The 20,651-nt window shown below is 33.1% G+C and overlaps 3 protein-coding genes across 3 annotated transcripts; 2 read left to right on the forward strand and 1 right to left on the reverse strand.

The window, feature by feature from the left end:
- Positions 1 to 1,574: 1,574 nt before the first annotated feature.
- On the forward strand, positions 1,575 to 4,360 carry LOC128192409 (uncharacterized). Its single transcript, XM_052865055.1, has 5 exons — positions 1,575 to 1,936; positions 3,418 to 3,505; positions 3,693 to 3,778; positions 3,913 to 4,086; positions 4,303 to 4,360. The coding sequence occupies exons 1-5, from the start codon at positions 1,830 to 1,832 to the stop codon at positions 4,358 to 4,360; spliced, it is 513 nt and encodes a 170-aa protein (XP_052721015.1). The 5' UTR covers positions 1,575 to 1,829.
- A 1,101-nt stretch (positions 4,361 to 5,461) lies between these two features.
- LOC128190304 (uncharacterized) lies at positions 5,462 to 9,704 on the forward strand. Its single transcript, XM_052862326.1, has 4 exons — positions 5,462 to 5,622; positions 6,527 to 6,639; positions 7,182 to 7,339; positions 9,192 to 9,704. Exons 1-4 carry the CDS (start codon positions 5,539 to 5,541, stop codon positions 9,395 to 9,397), a joined length of 561 nt encoding a protein of 186 aa, XP_052718286.1. The 5' UTR covers positions 5,462 to 5,538; the 3' UTR covers positions 9,398 to 9,704.
- Positions 9,627 to 19,626, reverse strand: LOC128192413 (uncharacterized). Its single transcript, XM_052865064.1, has 10 exons — positions 19,574 to 19,626; positions 18,551 to 18,630; positions 17,875 to 17,986; positions 17,019 to 17,452; positions 15,995 to 16,129; positions 14,568 to 14,779; positions 13,598 to 13,826; positions 12,917 to 13,041; positions 11,669 to 11,913; positions 9,627 to 11,563 (listed from the first exon to the last, which is right to left on the reverse strand). Exons 1-10 carry the CDS (start codon positions 19,578 to 19,580, stop codon positions 11,319 to 11,321), a joined length of 1,824 nt encoding a protein of 607 aa, XP_052721024.1. The 5' UTR covers positions 19,581 to 19,626; the 3' UTR covers positions 9,627 to 11,318.
- Between the last annotated feature and the right edge of the window lie 1,025 nt (positions 19,627 to 20,651).

Here is a 20,651-nt window from a genome sequence, read left to right on the forward strand (position 1 = left end):
ATTTAAAAAAAAAAATTAATTCGAACATGTAGGATAGGTGCACATGATGGTGAAATATTTGTTTCTAGGTGGACAAGCGAACCTTTTCCAGCGTAATGCAACAGTGTTAAGGGCATAGGAAATAAATTATCACATATGTTAGATAACGCAACAGTCAATTCAAAATTTTATATGAATCACTATTTCACCTTTTGTCAGATCCTATATCACATTCCCAAACATTTTTGAACTTTTGAACTGTTATATGCATTCGAAATACATCGGATCCATTCTGCTAAGATGGAAACGATATCAATATTGTAACGAGATGGGAAAGGATTGACCAATTTTCTATATTTGCATTAAAAAAAAAATTTAATCAATTAAAAATTGATATCAATTTGGTCAAAAAAACAGTCAACATGCAATACTAGTAATGCGATTGATATTGACTTACATAATACCAACTGTTCTACAAAATGCCCAAGATAGAATTCTAATTCCCGTTAAATTGAAATCTGAGAAATGATTATAGCATAAATTTCCAACTTAATAGTTAGTAATTAAACTCAAAACTAATCCCTTTGTCCGTGTTAATGAAGAATCAATCTTGCAGTATTGTTACTATAAATCACACAGTTATAAAACCGTCGTACAAATAAAGGGCGACAAAAGTGACGTTAAATCGTTAACATGCACTTTTATTTAATTAGTTTAATGGGCATCGCCAAATTTAATATCAATTTAATATTATTTTTTAGAATGTTTAGTACGTCTTTCATGACACATTATATTATATGATATTGAACGCCTTTAATTAAAGTGCGTATAGATTAGACTTTAATATATAAAATTTCAATATCCATTTTGTTTCAACATCGTTAAGGATGGCAATTAGATAGCTTATTTGTATAGACCACTTGGCATGAAATAATGCATGTGCATTAATAAATTGGTTAAATACACAGCAGTCCAATGAGTTTCAAATTGTAAGATAACATTTATTAAATATTAAAAACATCGTTTTGTTTAAAGTGTGTGTGTGTAAGGGGGGGGGGGGGGGGTCAAAACTACCCAAACAATTCTTTACAAAAAGGGGAGGAAAGGGGTTCAATTTTGTAATTCTCAGTGTTTACTACTAAATGCAATTTACATGTACATTTCTCAAAGTCTTAAAAGCATTTATGTTAATTTATACTTTTCGACTGTCATTTGTCCAGAAAGATGCATCTGCTAAATCGAAAAAGCGCGTTGGGAAAAACCAGCATACCATCGTGCTTACAGAACTGAACACAATTCACAGTTACAATAACATTGCTTCATTTATCGTCGCACAACTATGGAGGGTAATCGTGTTCAAAAATCCAGACATGTAAACTTGTTAATCCGAATATGTAATCGTGTTGATGTGTGAGCCTGAGCATGAATATGTGTAATTCTGATCGTGTAACCTATAAAACTCGGGCATAAACACATGTAAGATTTGACTCAGTTCCTTCGCATGATGCACATTTTGCAACTTTATTGTTTACATTAGGTAATTATGGTGTTCCGATGGGGCCACTTCGACCATCGCACTTTCGCCTTTCGGTCGAGGCGCGAGAGTGCGAAGTTGCGAAGGCGAAAGTGCGAGAGTGCGACGGCGAAGGAGCGAAAGTGCGAAGATGCGACGGCGAAGCGCGAAGTTGCGACGGCGAGAGTGCGAAGGTGCGAAGGCGAAGGAGCGATACTACTATCGCACTCTCGCCGTCGCAACTTCGCACTCTCGCCGTCGCAACTTCGCACTCTCGCCTTCGCCTTTACTGTTTGTAGAGCTCTCTATCGTTTAAAGATAATTTTAACCATAAAAAATGGCGTCTCCGGCAGAAGACCAGCTTCTGAGAAAATATTTCCAACAAGGACTGTCATATATTGAAATCCAGATGTTGATGTATTTAAACCACGGTATTGAATTAAGGTAAGCAGACTATTAGGTGACAGAAATAAAGATATGGAGTACATAATGACTAGGAAGACAATGTTCTAATTATAGTCAGCACTAGCATCTCGTAAATATTCAATAACTGTGAATAATGTCTGACACGGAAGTATATCCACAGGCACCTGAATTTTTATTAATCAGTTGCTCAATGAGCCAAATATAAAAAAAAAAAATCTACCCTACTATATATAAATACTCAAGATTTGCATGAATTGTAGATGATAGCATTACCAATTCTTTTAGGAGGAAATGTATAGTGAGATACGTGTATGTATATCATATTTGAACTCAATGCTACACGCAACTGGATCTGATTTATGTGGCAAATCGAAGCCGGAGTCAAAATTGTATTGCACACTTTGTGTATTTATATATATAGTAGGGGTAGAATTTTTCGATATTGTGACGCGGCTCGAAACGTCATCAAAGTTTGCATGGGTTCGGATTTTTACGAGCCAATAGCGTAATTTGTAGTGCAACCTCTTAAGTGTTGTATATCCACAAGAAATAAGTCAGGTATATAAAGCGATATAAATATTAAAAACTAATGCGAGACTATACAATGAAACACTTAAGTAATTCAAACACCTGTTATACCATTTATTACCCCCCAATTATTTATAGGACTACTACTGGTGAAGATTTATGTGATAAACTTAGTGAACAGATTGTGGTGAATCGCACCACCAACAATTCTTTATCACCAGCACTCCCGTTGTCCTAAAACTATGGTGAATCAATGCCACCAATAGCTTTTTTTAACTGTAAGATTCTAAACACCTGTAACTCCGTGTAAAAACATCACCAGTAGTAATGTAAATTAATTCCTAATTAATAAAAGAAAGTTTCAAGAATTCCATAGGAGCACCGTAGATAATCCAGATTTCACCCAAATTTACCAATAAAACTAATCTAATTATTAACCACAAAATCACCTGTTCAAATTAACCAATTATAAAATTTACCAATTCAGGGGGGTCGGCTCTTAATTGTGCCTCTAACATCCTCAGGATCTTAGAAGAACTGCAAAGCTAATTGTCGCTAGGTTTATAAACCCTGCTGCTGTAATCAAAAGGCTATTAACACACTAGGTGTCCTCATCTTCCCCGTCTAGCCAACCCCCCCTTACTGACCTAAATACACAGATTGTATCTCTTAGGCCAAAATTCAGGATTCATTAAGGGAAGCCATCTATTATGAATTACAGCTGAATTCCAAAACTTAAAAGAAAATTAAAGTTATACATGACTGCATAACAATATTTGACTTATTAATTAAGCGACTACCGATAATTGTTAAAAATTCAGGTGCCTGTGGTATATCATACATCTCTGATGTCACCTTTGTCAATATTATTTCGGAAGGCTCCCCCACCCACTTAAAACTATGCTACATGCCTCAGATCAGATGATCATAAGTATATGTACATCAATAATATATTCATTTTTTTTATTTAGTTACCGTACACTGAAAAGGCGTCTAAGAAATTTAGATCTTAAAAAAGTTGGAAATTGGAGTTTAGATGAAATCATTCCTGTTATCCAGGTAAAATTGAATAATTAATTCAGGTATTTAAAAGATGTCTTGTGGTTTAAACATATGACAAATTAATAATGATTGAATACAAGAGTACTCTCACCCTAACCAGAGCTTTTATATTATTAAGACGTACACGCATGTTAGGTACTAGTATGCATGTCAGGGTTAAAGTAATCTATTACTATTGTTTTAGATGGAGATTAAAGAAGGCTCAAAGAATTTAGGTTGCCGTAGTTTATCTAGAAGATTATTTTTAAAACATGGAATATTTGTTGGAAGGTATATACACAAAAATACAAGAAACGGGCAAAGGCATATTTAATAAATAGTTCTTATTTAATACATTAACAGTGAAAAATACTTGTTGAAATAAAAGAAAAATAACATACAACATTTTTCTGTTATTTATGCAGGAATACAACAATGTGTGCCCTTAGAATTTTAGATCCAGAGGGAGTGTCCCTTAGGTCACAGCATTGTTTATCCAGACGCCAGTATTATAACCAAGGACCCAATTTTCTTGTTCATATTGATGGATATGATAAGTTGAAACCATTTGGATTTTGCATTCATGGAGCAATTTGTGGGTGAATAAACAAGAATTTTTTATAATTTCAGTACATGTATTATCAGTTCATGCTGACATCATAAATTGATAATTGAAATTCATATGTACTTGTAAAGATTTGTAAAAATAATATATTTTATGTACATTTTATTTCATTAAGATACGATAATTGACATTATTACTACATGTAGTATTATATGGTACATGTTTCATTTAAATTTTGTTTTTATGGTAGGTTTTCTCGTCGCATCCTTGTGCAAATTTGTCAAACTTTTCTCATTTTCATGAATTAATTTGACTTTTCTCAGCTCACAAATGAAAAAAACATGGTTCTTTAGTTTTAGGAAAAAACACGTGCTTGCAAATTTTTATAGATTTTATTCTTAAGTACATGCATGTAAAAGAACTAATCAAAATGTGGCATGTTATCCATGATATGGGAAAAATCAACAAATGAATGTGCCCCACAGCCAGTAAACATATATATGTTTCTTACTTCATAAACTTGGTTAGATAGTTTTAGTGGGATACAATATATTTGTACAGTAAATGTAGAAGGAAAGAAAAATTTGGTGGCTTGACCAGTAAGTCAAACCCAGGACCCTGCAACACTATACATGTATAATCAAGTGTCCTACTACTATACTATCCATGATATGATATACGGCCGGTACATGGTTCATATAGCCCCAACTTATACAATATATTGCATTCTATCTTTAGACTGTAATACATGTATTCTAAACAACGTCTCTATAGATTATTAAAATTTAAAACAATGCAAATTAAATAACGGTAACAATTCTTTAAAAAAAATCTATCTTCTGGCATATATTGCAGTTTCTATTTGGTAGGAGGTGTAATGCAGATTTTGTGAAATGTTAATATCATACCCCTCCCCCCCCCCCCCCCCCCCCCCCACACACACACACAAACGAAGTGTCCATCCATCTGTCCATCCATCCATCTCTGTGCAATCTGTCCAGTCCATATCTTTATTATGGAGGAACGTTGGATGTTCTTACTTCACACAAAGATGAGGGTGTGTCATGATTTTTTACCTCAGGTCAATTGGGCAAGTTGAAGGTCATTTACTAAAAAATTAGGAATTCCTGTCTAGAATATATCTTGTGATGAAATATGATGAGAAACTAAAATTGACACAAAGATTGCTTGTGAACTGTAAATATGTCATGACCTTGAGCTTTGGTCATATGTGCAAGTTTCAGGTCACTATTAGAAAGACCATGCATCCATTACTATCTAATAAAGAAATATTTGAGTTACCAGGTATATGTTCTTAGCAGGGGGTATCATTTGTGAACTTGATCAGAGTACCTCTAATTTTAAATTGGATTTAATTAATCTTTTAGAACTTTAACTGTTGTTAAATTCATCAAAATTTTCCAATTCAGGAGTACCAAGATGCATTAGAATAGATGCTGGAACAGAAAATGGTCACATTGAAGACATGCAGAAGGCTTTTCGTTGGAATGATGATGATGCTATGGCTGGAGATAAAAGTGTGATCATTGGAAGTTCCACATCAAACCAGGTAAATATTCTGCCATTATAATAATATACAGTCATATATAGTGTACATGTATATTCTAAATTATTAAAAACCATAACCCCGGCATGGCCTGTACCATTAATGGGGCATCCCTACTTTTGGATTTCATTATTATTTATAGTAAAATCTTTAATCATTATTCTTTTCCAAGTTTCTTATCTTTGGTGTGTTTATTTTTTATCGGATAACAAGATTGATGCATTGTTCCTTTACTGCATCTTCTCTTTACATGAATTATTGTTATATGGATTGTCAAATCTTGGAATATTTGAGAATTGCTGATCAGCAAATGTAGCCAATGGGCCTCTTGTTAGCCATGCTCTGCTAGAAGCAGAGTCCCAGAGGCTGTAGGCAGGCAAATCGCCAATGTTAATACTGCATTTGTATGAATAGATAACTTCAAAAGCAAAAATCAAACAGTGTCACAGTAAAAGCTTCTGCTATACCAAATACCGGTAGTTAAACATGTAAAACAAAGAGCCATGCTTTGTCAAATGTATTGGTTTTATAGTCACTGTCAATGAATAAATTTAGCATTGAGGGAGTGTGATTTTTTAGTTGTCAATATTTTTATACATGTATACGTGTTCCAAAAACAAGGCTTATATGCATTTTTATTATTTTATTTTCATATTTTTATTAGAATTGTGCAGTTTTGAAAATTTGACTTCTTTTGTACATATATTGCATGTACTGGAAAAATTGTCACATTGCAACTCCGTTGACAATAGAATTTCCCTAAACATGTGTACCATTGCATTTTTTCATGGATATCTGGTACCTTTATTATTTGGGAATTTTATATTTACATGTATTGTCAGGAATATATATATTGTATTGTTCTATTGATAGTTATATTGTGCAGTAAACCTTTTTTTTAATATAGAGAATAGAGCGATGGTGGAGATCACTTCGTCAATTGGGTGTTGGATATTGGATAGACTTTTTCAAAGATTTAGAGATGCAGGGATATTTCACATGTGGAAACCCCATGCATATGTAAGTTAATTTAATTTTGGGATTTCCATTAATCTTCTAGAAAATATTCTACATGCAATATATTAGATTAGAATAAACTTTCCTCAAATGATTTTGTATAAGCTAGGCCTTTGAAATGACAACCAGGCTTTCTAAGATGTGAATTTTTGTTTGAAGAGCACTTGTGTATTCTACTCTTGACTTTTAAAACTCACAACACATCATATATATCAAAATTGTAATATATTTTGATCAATTAAATCTTTATCATCAACCCAAACATAGTCACAGCAAATGAAAGATTTAGCCACCAAAAATAGTTATAATTTTTCCTGTGCCATATTAAGCTAGATTACTGTAGCTAGATTCCCAATTCAACGCGAGGAATTAATATCTTCATAAAATATGTTTAAAGAGATGATAGTTATGCTTATTTAAAGTTGGCTGTGTATTGCTATATAATCTATATACAGTAAAAAGAAAATAAATAAAACACCTGTTCCTTGCTTTTTTTAAAGAAAACATAATTTAGAAGTTGAAATTTATGTTTTTCTTTTATGCAGAGAATGTTTAAGATTTTGCTTTATGGCCATATTACAAAGGGATTCGGATCACATCAGAAAAGATTGGAATACTCACAATATCAGACATCAATCAAAAAATGTTGTAGAATGTCCCTCAGGAAAGCCAGATATCATGTTCTTCAATCCAGAGCTTTATGGTAAAACAATGTTATAAACCTATATATAGTTCAATGAAGCTGATCAAAAATAAATACATATTTTGTCCTAATTTTGGCTTGCAAAGGTTTGTTAGCCCTGTGAGTTTACACAGGGCCAACAATACCTGCATATATGTGTAGCTTGTTTATCTGATGGGGGTAAAGAAATAATTACTACTGGTGGAATCGATCCAGCGATCACATTTTACCACTAGGCCACACATATAACACTTTTACAACATGTTCTTTCAATATATGGTATGTGGCTTTATACATGGCTGTTTCAGAAAAGTCACTAGTTGAAATATGTGTCTATACTTAAAGCGACAGGGTCCGATTTTTTTGGCTATTACAGTATCAAATAATTTTTCATACTAGTAAACCAATTATCTCAGAAGGTTATAGACCTTTGCCTAATTACACAAGCAGAATCAGTCTCCTTTCAAAGTTGGAAATATTCAAAGTATATAAAAATAACCTCTTTAAGGTCATACAAAAAAAACAAACCAAATGCATCATGGGTAAGTTTAAAAAAGGGAACTGAACGAAATGTTCACAGGTCTATTTTTGATTTGCCAAAACATTATGACCTCTATTACAAGCGATGTAAAAGTCGTATAGTCATAATACAATCATCCCCACCTCAGACGTCAGGGGCAAATTTTATTGAGGCAAAATAACATGTACGATACCCTTTTAATATCATTTGTTTTCTTAACAAATTTTGTACATCATTTATTTTCATTGAAATATGGCTTAATTGACCAGGAAAACTACTGAAATTTCTATTATTATACACATACTTAGCATGACCATTGTTTAAAAGTATATACATCAATTGATATAAAACTGAATTAAGGAGCTTTAATTTTCAGTACAAAGACCAAATTAAATTAATGTAAATGTGTACTACATCTGTAAAATAAAGTTTTTATCAGGTTTCTTTGGTTTAAATTGGTTCAAATGACAGATGTTTTATTGCATACTATTTTCCTATTTACGGTATATCCTCAACACACCTTCAGATTTTATAGCTGCAGGACTGTAGCTCCCGGTCTGAAAAAATTCGGATGGACGACCTGGGAGCTACAGTGCCTCCCATAGTAAAAAACTGCAATTTACGGCGCACAATAAAATGCGCTAGGTTTTGACTGATTAATCTCATTTACGATCATATTCTGTACAAATATTTAATCCTAAAAAATTCCTCGGACATTTTACTACAGATATTGTCACTTCACTTGCCTCTGATATTCTTTTAAACACCATCCCCAGCCCTGTAAATTAAAGTGGTGCAAGTTTGTTTACATTTAAAAATGGCGACTCTCGATCTCGACGTAAAATAACATACTTCATTTTCCGAGGTCGGTTATCATGTTGAAGAGAAAGTCTGAGGCAAGTAAAGTGATGATATCAGTAGTAAATTTGCTGAAGAATTTTATGGTTCTCATTATTTTTACAGAATTTGTGTGAAAATAAGGTTAATAAGTCCAAACTTAGCGCAATTTTTTGTGCGCCGTAAATTGCAGTTTTTTACTATGGGAGGCACTGTAGCTCCCAGGTCGTCCATTCAAATTTTTTCAGACCGGGAGTTACAGACCTGCAGCTACAGATTTTATTGATGTGGTGTAGAATAACTTAGTCTTTCATGGAAAATCCCTAAGTGAGCTATATACCTCTCTTAATATGTATGGTACTGCATACCTGTTAAAATGTTACATATACAAACTATATAGATTAAAAAATTCTTTGCATTTCTCAAAGATTTGTGAACCATATGGTTCTCATGTTAATGATGGTTATCAGGGTTTTTTTAATGCTTAAAATGAACTTTGTTTAAACTTTATTGTAGATGCTGTTGATTACAAGTTTCCAGTAGAAATAGATGACATAGAAGCAATGAAAAATTTCTGTGAATTACCCAACAAGTTTGGATGTAGAGAGGATACCCTAGCTCATTTAATGGACCTTATGAGACAAGGAGGAAAATCAATACCTTGTGAAACAGAGGAAGCTGTTGAATTGTTTTTATGGATTCTTCAGCAATTACGTGCTTAAGTTGAAAACCACCAACTTATTTATGATATTACATTGTATAAATTGTGTATGCCATGATGAACATTAACTTTTGCGGGTGACTAGTGACACATATTTTTTCAATGTATACCTGTATGTACCCGGTATCTGTGATGTTCCTAAATATTTAAGAGAAAAGTAAACACTGGATCAGAAATGCAAGCATTAGCACTGCACTGTGATAAAAATGACAAATAACAGAAGACAAAAACTGAGTATATAATTTTCACATTTATTTTGCATATATAGTTCATAATGAAAAAATTAAAATCACCTGAATTTATCTGTTTCCATGTGTTACTGCGTCTTTTATGTATGATGTATGAAATGAATTTATGAAAACATGTACAGTATATAAATTTCTTTTAAATACTCCCAATTGCTCTATACTTTGACTAAAAAAATATTCTATTATTTTCATTCACAAGCAGATACCAAATTGTTTACAATCAACTATGAATATAACTTCAAAAAGATTTTGAACATGTCAAGCATGCATTATATCATATTGCATTTTATTCAGTATGAAGATTTAGCTTTAGTGTAAAAAAAGGAAAAGAAATATTTAATCAAGTGTTCTTTCACATAAAATTTAGTTTAAAAAAAAACTTTAGTTATAAAAGTTTCAATAGAACATATTTAAAAAGAAGAGGAAACCAAATTAACACAATAACAACAAATAAAACAATAATTCTAGTTTTAAAATCAAATAATTGTGTTGAATCATTATACTTTCAACAAAATCAATACAGTGCACTATATAAGGATATGATTGATAACTGAAAATCATTTTAACAGAAAATGTACTTGCATAGTTTCAAAAAATTCTTCAGTCATAATTTAATGAAAAATTGAATCTTAATTATATTTGCAAATACACGTATCTTATAACTGATTCCTTTATGAATTCAGTATGTGACATCTCTTAAGTTGAACATACAAAAATTAGGATGCAAACGCCGGGTAAGTTAACAACTACTCTTTCAGATTTTACAAATACAAATTTCTGTTTTTGAATTTGAAAATGTTGAGTTCGTTGTAAACAAAAACAAGAAGAAGAAATCTGCAAGTCTGTGCTTATTATGATGTCCCTGCTTCTAAAAAGAATGGTCACCATTAGCCTAAATAACATATGAAATAGACTTTGTACAAAAATGAAGCTAACCATACATCATGTCATGTTAAAACAAAGATCATGTTCAAAGTTCAGATATGTCAGAAAAGCAAACTAAACTTTGTAATGGACAGACACACAAGGTGAAAATGTATACCCCATTAGGAGTGAAAGTATCATTTACCTAATCAAAATGAAAATCAAACTTGCCTTTCCTAAAACCAAAAACAACAGTTACTGTAGAGCAGCTTTAAACTCTTATCTAAGAGATCAACTCAAAAACAGGGTCAACAAAAACAAGATATCTGTGAGTCAATAATCACTAGTGATAACCCCTGCTCTGATGTGAATATGCAAAATAAACAAAAATCGTCATTTAACGGAAGTTGACATCCGATTGGAACAATAATTATATCCCACAATATGATATTCCTAAACAAATACTGTGTTATAATTTCAAGCATCTGCAATAAATAGTTGCTGAGAAATCTTTGACGAAAAATTGTTTAAAAATTTAAGCTAAAATTAAATAAAATTGTCTTTTAACAGGAAGTTGATGTCCGATTGGTACAAAAATGTATCTTACCATATGGCATGCCTAAACAAATGGTGTCTTAAAATTTCAAGCACCTACAATTATTAGTTGCTGAGAAAAATGTGACAGAAATGTTTGTCACGGATGGACAGACAGACAAACAGACACACAAGGGTAAAACAGTATACCCCCAATTCTCCTTCGGAATGAGGGTATAAAAAGCTGCAGAGGGTTTGATAAAGGGTCCCAAGGCTTTAAGCTAGGTGAAACCCCCCTGTCCATGTGATGGCTTTAATCATGTCGCATCTGAACTGATCAGGGTCATTATAACCTCTCCACAACCTAATTACCAGGGTGCACGTATGAGCTATTGGTAGAAGGTATTGAGAGTTCTCATTGAAGGTGATTCGAAGTTTATGATCGAATCCCAATGGAGGCACTTCAGATGCTCCAGTCCAAAATGCTAATAGATCCTCCAAGGAAACTTCAAGAATGCCAGCTGAAAATATTTTAAAGGTGTTTTATATGTGTAATGTAATTTATTATACAAACTTTGCGGGGAAATACAAATGTACATTAAACTTTTTTTATAACATAAATCTACCTTCACAGTCGGAGCAAAAGGATTCGAAGCAATAAATTGCTTCATCTTCTTGTTGCCGATGATTGGAACCCACTGGGCTAAATTCTATTTTGTACATTTGTCTAAGCCCACTAAATGTCAGATGGTTAACTGGATTGGGGGTGAACAAAGTCTTGAATTCTTTAGCTGCCCTCAAAATTGCAGAGGTATGAAAGTTCCCAACTCTATTTAGACCATCGATAAACAGGGAAATTTCACTGTGTACCCTGAAAAAATTGCACACAATATTGAATATGGTATCAATAGATTTAAAATGGCATCAAATGTTTGTAGCTTTAGAGAGAGAAAGAGAGAGAGAAATATGTCGCTCTGATGTTAATAATTTCATGAAATTAATAGTTGCTGTGAAATCTTTGTGTCACATAAGCCTTATTAATGGAATATTTATTAAAATATATTGATATTTAATAAACTAATTCATAAATCATCACCATTTTCATCATCTATAAGACAGTGAATTAAAGATCGAACATTGGAATTTACATATCATTCATATTTATGGTGTTTTACATTCCTTGGTTGAGTTGGGATTGTGAAAGGTCAAAGGTGTTTGGGTCATGTGAGAGCTGTATGATGGGTTGTTATTTTGAAATAGTAGTGAATAGGTAGTTTTACAAGTTTTAGACTTAAATTAAGTGCGCATGCTTGGTGCCAAATTCCTGAACTAATTCACTTCACCCCCAGTCAGCCAAGAGAAAGGAAGATCTCCTTCTCCATATCATATCATAATAGTAATATAAAACAACTATCATTTTGGTAAGTTTGTTTGCCACAGTGTTAAAGTTATGTGATGAAATAATCAATTATTCAAAACATAAATTAATCATATTCAAACATCTAAAATTGTTATACCCCTGTAAAACAGTTACTATATAACTCTATACGAAAAAAAGTCCAGCATTTTGACTGTTGGACTGGAACTGTTGGATTGGTACTGTTAAAAAAGACTGTTGACCGGTGATGTCACATTCCGCGAAAACATGTTAATGATTAGAAGGGGTAAAACAAAACAGTTGTTGACTGTGTCTCGGGCAACAGTTGCATGATCTGTCGGACCGGCTCGCAAACTTTTCATATTCAGGGGTTCAATGTATTTTGTCAAAATCTATATACTGGTATATGTAAAAGGAGACAAATATAGCTCCGTCATATGGAGTTGGAGATGAATTACATGATAATGATATATGGAGTGTGCAATTTTTAATTTACCTGAAATATATTTCATTTTTGAACAAGATTTTCAACAGTTCATCCTTTCTATCAATCTTCAGATTGTATGGTGCAAGGCCTTGATTTAGAAGCCAATCGCTGTTTTTGGATAATGCCTCATCAAATCATTTTTTTACGATAATTTAAAACATATTGAATCAACTGACTTGGAAATCAATAGGGTTGTCCTTTTACCATGCCAAAGAAGTGTACAAAGTTTAATAAATATTAATGAGAGGGTTTTCTTAGAATTTTGCTAAAAAGCTGACAATGGACACACATACATACATACAGACACACACACACATCAGCGATGCTATATCCTCCTCTCAACAAATTGCACGAGGGAATAATAAACTGTTTTGCATTAGCAAATATTTTACAAATAAGCATTAATTCATAATTTCAGACATTCCAAGACTGTGCAGGCTCAACTCTAAGGCAGATAATTATTCCATTTCTCTAATGTTCTTATTAATACTGGCCCGCTTTAACCAAAATTTTTAAATCAATCAACTCAATCTTCAACTCAAATACTTAAAAAAAAAGTACATGAATTTGAAATCAAAACTAGACTTGAAGCAGAGTTGGGACTTGTGGAAAGTTGGTGATGGTGGGGCCTGAAGATGAATGAATGGATATAAAATACATTTTGCAAAGTATTGGTTAAATAAATCTAACTAACATGTACCTGAAGAATTCTCTTTTTGGACCACCTAAATCATCTCCAATCTCTCCACTGAAACTAACATGAAAAGGCAAGAGGAAGTTGAAATTTGGCCTTGATACTGCTCTAAATGTACTCTGTAAAAGCTTTCCTCTGTGTACTACCACTGAAACTGGTGCCCCATCCTTTAAGTGACTTCTAGCTACCCACCATTTCAATATTCCTTCTAAAGATGGCTCTGGTCTACAAAATACATTCATATTACATTTCAAATGCATTATAAGTCTACAAAGGCAGAAATTAAAAAAATTATTTTGTCTAGCTCTTAAATACTGCTTTCTAACCCCCCCCCCCCCCCCCAATAAAAAAATAAATAAATATTTACATGAGAAATTACTATATGTAACTTAAATATACGTACAGTTATGAAATATTTCAAATGAGTTACTGGTTTTCCTTTATTCGAATCTTGTAATAAATAATTGTAACCGTTCTGTAAGATATATTTTAAGTTTTTATTTTGAAAACTATTTCTGTTGTTCTTTCATTTCTATACTCAATAGAGAAATGATTATAGATCTCATTATCCACCCAACACTTTAAGGGCTGAGCATGACATTGGTCACTAAAGGGTATACAAAGTAATGATACTGCATGCATGTGATAAAATGTGGGATTTTGACATTCTGTAATATGTTTGAAATATATGTTCATGTCCATTTGAAATATATTTTCATGATAAACATGTATATATTAAAGATTTTAAATTAAACTTAATTATGCATTTAAATCAATTGTAAAATGCATTTATGACAACATCGTTGCACAAAATAAAAAAAAGAATAGGCTTATGGGCCAGAACAAAAGTTATTGTAAGCAAGCTCTTAATCCAAATTTTAAAATATGACTGAACTTTTTTCCATCAATCTCAAAGACTTCACTATGAATTCTACAAGAGAAACTTTAAGTAAATAAATTACTTACTCGGAACTTTCCAAACTCTCTCTTATAGCCATTTCAAGTTCATGATCGAATTCCGAAAGTCCAGGTTCATGAAGGATAATGATTGGTTCATGTTCTGTCTGGCAGTGAGTATTTGCAGCCGCATGATTTGAAGGAGGAGCATCAACATGAATGTCCGGCAAATCCAAAGCAGCTGATGTTGATGTTGAGGGTCTATCTTCTGAACTTAAGCCCTTAATGTACATAAAATTGACTTTAATTTTTCAAACTAGACAACATTGAGATCATGACCATCTCAAATGGCCCCCTTAAATATTATGGACAATTGGATGAAAAGAATTTCAGGGAGTTTTACTTTGACTTTTACCTATAACTTAAAAAAAATTTCCAGCTGATATAGAACTTCTAATTCAATCTCATTAACTCTTGCATACAGACATTTTCTCTCAGTCCGAGCAAGATTAAGCAAATGGAAAATAATATACAGTCTTGTTATCTACTATATGTCCTTCTCATTGATTTGGTTCAAGGTCACTGCACACCTTTAACCAAAAAGCTCCAACAACAGGTAAAGTATTAGCCAGCAGGGCTAAGTGGAGAGTATATATATGCTCTATTAAAAGAGGGATTTTTGTGTGATCGATATGACCTTGATACTTGACCTTTAAATATCATTCAAGGTCAATGCATATCATTGGATCAAAAGCACACATTGTGGATGAAGAATAGCCAGATTGGAGCAAAGGGAGAGGGGATATGCTCCAGAAAAGTTATCTCAGATGGACAGAAAGATGGATGGACAGACTGATTACTATAGGGTTTCCGCAAAGCAGTGCCCTAATGACTCAATTGAATAGGACTCAATCCATTTTTACAATACATGTAGCATATAAATAAATAAATAAAAAAATCTTTGATCCCTGATAAACACATAAATAGTTTGTTAGGATTATAAGTGAATTAAACTGTGAAATGACATACATTGCATGTATATTTGATACATTGCATGCATGTATTTGACAGTATTGCACTATGAAATTTGATTTCTGTTTGAATGTTTTTTTAACCTTCATAGCATACCAAAAGTTGAATTTGTAATGCTTCATTTAATTGTATTCACATTTTGTTCATAGATGTCAACATTAAGTGGGTTAATTTGACAAGAAAAAATATGATTGTGATCCACATATTTTGATCCCTTAAAATTAGTACAGTAAAAAAACAAAAACTGACTGTTGCATTTTTAGATCTATATTAAAAAGATTCACCATTTAATTTGCACTGAATGTGTTTCTCCCCCCCCCCTTTTTTTTTGGGGGGGTGGGGGGTAATAGTTCTCAGGGTTTGAATGAAAAAGATTTTAAAGTTAAATCTTAAAATATTAAATAGCCCAATAGTTCTTTAAAAGTACAAGTAATTGGTAAAATTCTTCTCCTTTTTATATCTACCTCAATAATGTTCAGTCTCCTTCGTTTAAGTCGGGGGAATGTGACAGTTGGGGTTCCTGTATCTTCTTCATCGGATTCTAGAGCAGTTATCACCCCGCAGCTTGCTTCACCATTGGTTGGCCTTTTGAAACTTTTCTGTACAAAACAAGAACCCTGTAGATTAAATTGCTCACATCTGAACACAGTATAGCACACGTCCTTGTTTCTGTAATAGTTCATCATACAGTATGATAACAACAACACTGCATGTTAATTTTCATCTTAATGTTGGGTATAATTTACCATGGGCACAAGTGCCTGTGCTGTATTTTAGACCACAGATAATCAAAGACAGATATATACATATATATATATATATATGTGCACACACACACCCCCATACACGTGTCATACATATATACAGATTATTACATAGCAGTTTTAATATCGCATCATATATTACCCAAAGGTCACTGTACATTCACAGGAGACAAACTTCCAGGTTTACCGGTATATTGCACAAGTTAGAAAAGGGTATATTTTCTATAAGATATTTCATACCTATTTACTCCATGGCTATAAGGACAATAGAAAGTTTATTTTCCCTGAGACAGCAACTATTTCTCGAGGCGAAGCCGGGAGGAATAGTTGTTGTCGGAGGGGAACAATAAAAAACTTTTTGGGACTTTAAATGATTCAATCAGATGACCAAAAAGATCATTTTTTATTGTTTCATGAACTCAATTACCTCATATAGATTTTAAACTTTATTACAATGTATAATGTATATGAAATTTCTTCTTTTAATTATGTTGAAAAATTATGGCAAATTAATTTTGATTTGTCTGTAAACTGAAAAGTACATGTAATTGAAGCCTTAATTGATCTGTTCTATGGTGGAATTCCTGTCTATTAATTATGCTAATTTTTTTTTTTTACTGGCATGTACAATTAAATGTATTTAAATCAAATTGAGCCAGTTTTAAATTAGGTCCAACAACCTTATTCTTCCCTTCTTTAACTTTTAAAAATTCTTAAGACTCACCAACTCTGTGTGTAAGTAAATTCGCACAGGGGTTGATTTCATCTTTCTGAAGTAATTTCCAACTGTAAAAGACTCCCCATTCTCGTCTGTCTCTTGAATTGGAGAACCAGAAAAGGATGCCAGATGCACATCTAAGGCATCTAGTCTCAAATCCTGGGCCTCAGACATGCCATTTGGAAAAAAAATATCGGTGATTTCACTTATTAACTGATTCAAAGTCAAGTCTTTGTTAAAATCCACGATCTGTTGACCTCCCCCTTTGCTTGCAGAGATCAGTTTGTATACTCCTGCCCTTATTGAATGTTTCCAGCCAACATAAAGTCTTCGTGTTAACTTTGTTTTCTGATCCTTTTTCGGGCTTTTGGTTCTGCCAGTCTTCCTCTGCTTTTGGAGTTCAAGAAATGTCTTGATGCAACTCATTGGCGCATCACTCACTAAAACATGAAAATGATATTACTTCAAGTTTGCATAAATTGAAAGTATGATTTTAAAGTGATTCTCACCATATTTTTACTTCAGAAAAAATGGGTTTATTGACCATTATATTGTACACGAGTGGTTATAATTTAGGGTAAAAAATACTGACCGCGAATTTTATGTTACTAGTAAGACAAGGTAATTAATTTCAGTGTCTTTTGCAGCAACTGAAGCATTTTCATAGCTCTCTGGCCTCAACAGAAAAGGTTTAATAGGGGGTGGGGCAGAGAGTAACAAACAATGTATTTATAATACTATTGGTAATATGTTAAAATAAAATTGTTCACCCTATCCTAAAATGTTTTCCTGGGAAAAGCCAAGACTTGATTTTCATTAGATGTTTACAATTCATTCTTAAGTAAATAAATGTATTTGTAACCTTTCTTGTGATTCCGACAAGCTTGCTTAATTTTCAATCTTATTCCGATAGAAACAATTCCAAGTTTAATGAAGTCTTCGTCTGTCATCTCCTCCACTTCATTGATGCCAATCTAAATTGTACAGTATCATGTATGTTTGATCATGCATTTCACAATGGACATAATTTTTAAGTACTATAAAATTACTTAATCAAAAACCATTTGTTAATGCATCAAAAGTAAACAATAATTAAAAAAAAAATTTAAAGTAGCATCAAATCTGATAACATTAGCCTAATCTGATTAAACTGTGTGTCAGTTGATGTTAAGTGATGTCATTTAATATACGGTAGTAGGCCAGTACTGCATCAATTAATGACACATTCAATCATATTGAAATTCAATTTAACAGAGAGCTTCCAATGTTTCTCCATAAGAAAGATATCAAATTAATATGTTTTTTTCCTTCTAATGACTTTGAACTTGCATAAATGACCTTAGGTCAAAATCATGTAGGAAATACCATAGAAAAATGGATCAAACACAATTGCAGACAGATGGACGAACAAGGTGATTCCTATATTATAGTATATACCCCCAATCTTTGTTTGCAGGGGGAGGGAGTTACTGATTGGTCCACTTACATGTTTAAAAATCAAGATTAGCTAATCCTCTAGAAGATCTTACAAAACTTACCATATTTTCCTCAAAAATCTTTGTGTAATGGCCCAATCCGATTTTTTTTAGGATGGTGCACAACTCATCAGTTTCAGTTTCTGCAATTAAATTATTTAAGTTTGTAAAGCTATTAATTTCAGCATATAATTACTTTTATATAAACATTTGCAGATAAATACATAGTCTTGTAAATGTTAAACAATAGTCTAAAGCTAAATGTATACTTGCTGTGGTTTCAGATGTTGATCACAGTTTTTTTGACATAACCCTTTTTTATAGGTGTGTGTACATGTATATATTATTGTATCATTTAACTTAACAATTCCAAGGTGTGCATATTTTGTGACATTTTACATTGGTGTTGCTTTTTGTGTGTGTATTACAAGTATATATTCCATATATTCTGTCAAATTTTAAAACCAAATATTTCCCCAACACATCTAACTTTTATAGATTTTTCACTTACATGCCTCAGACTAATTTTTAAACACCCCCACCCAGCCAAGTAAGATGAAATGGTGTGGTCTAAAGGTGACTTGATCCCAATGTGAATTTCAAATACTTCACTTTCCAAGGTTGGTTAGAACATTTATAGGAAAATATTTGAGGCCATTTCCATGGACATGCAGTTATGCAGCTAATAATATATATATACACTATGGAGGAATATTTAAACTGTCGTGACATCACACGTGTACTCACATTGTAGATCTAGCTATTTCATATTTCACAAGAAAATCTATCTCTTTTACAGTGTGTGTCATTTTTTCGTTCATAATTTTATGTGTCGATAAAATGACGTAACAATGCACAAGAATTAAGAACTGGCCACTACCGACTCTCGCATTTTGTGTACCATTTACAACTATCGTTTATATGAATATTTACATCATATACTATTGTATATAATCTATGACTGTCTAGTGATCATTACCGTTACATACAACAATAGGCTAAAATGATTCTACATTTCGTTTCATGAAACAGTAAGTATATATCCATCAATAAAATATAGGCCTAACTGTACAAAATAATGCCTACCATCCATTTTAGCGCCGTTTACTCTTTAACGCATGCGTATTTTAACATCCGAGTGCGTTTGGAAAATTTCGGGCGAGTCCGTTACCTGCATCAAAGTTCTATGAAATCAACCGAGATTTGCTGAATGGAATAAAAAAAGGCGAAGGCGAAACTGCGAAGTTGCGACGGCGAGAGTGCGAAGTTGCGAAGGCGAAGGAGCGATACTACTATCGCTCCTTCGCCTTCGCACCTTCGCACTTTCGCCGTCGCATCTTCGCGCTTCGCCGTCGCATCTTCGCACTTTCGCCCTTTCGCCGTCGCACCTTCGCACTTTCGCCGTCGCATCTTCGCGCTTCGCCTTCGCAACTTCGCACTCTCGCATCTTCGACCTAAAGGCGAAAGTGCGAAGGTCGAAGTGGCCCCATCGGAACACCATAGGTAATTAAACCTTCAACTTTGCACACTTTCAATCCGTAGTTTCTGCGTCTGTAACTTCAGGCTCGGCAATAGCACATCTGACATGATACAAATTGACAAATGTAAAGTCTACAAGTTTGTCGAATTTTGACATGACCTTATATGGCAACTGCCTTGCTGCGGGAAAAGGCATGCCGTAACGGCCGGACCGGAATGAACGAAAAATAAACATAATATTCAGCTAAACTGTTGCAATAAGCTTTTAATGAACGACACCTTTTCTATCGAAAACACCGGTATTATTTTTAGAAAAAGAAATTGAGGTATGATTGAAACTGGACCAAACAGGAAGAGGTTCATGTAGAAAAAAAATCGTTGCCGATGTGACGAATGCGCTAATTTCCGTAATATAATTCTTATGGTATTATAAAAGGAAATGCCTAATATCTTATATCTCTAAAAAATTGACATGTAATTTAAACTGGAATATAAGTAAATGCGTACTCTTTTCTAGAAATGAGACGGATCAAGAAATTTCCTAAGGGGGTAAATATATTTTGAGCAGCAGGGGGTTCGAAGACCGCCGTGAGGTCCCATGTAACTCCATTGCTTCTGAATTCTAAGAATTTTGAGAGTGAAATTTTAACCGGGTTTCCGATTATTGAAATAGTAAAAATTGCAG

The sequence above is a fragment of the Crassostrea angulata genome, chromosome 1 (assembly GCF_025612915.1).
Source record: "Crassostrea angulata isolate pt1a10 chromosome 1, ASM2561291v2, whole genome shotgun sequence".
Lineage (NCBI taxonomy): Eukaryota > Metazoa > Mollusca > Bivalvia > Ostreida > Ostreidae > Magallana > Magallana angulata.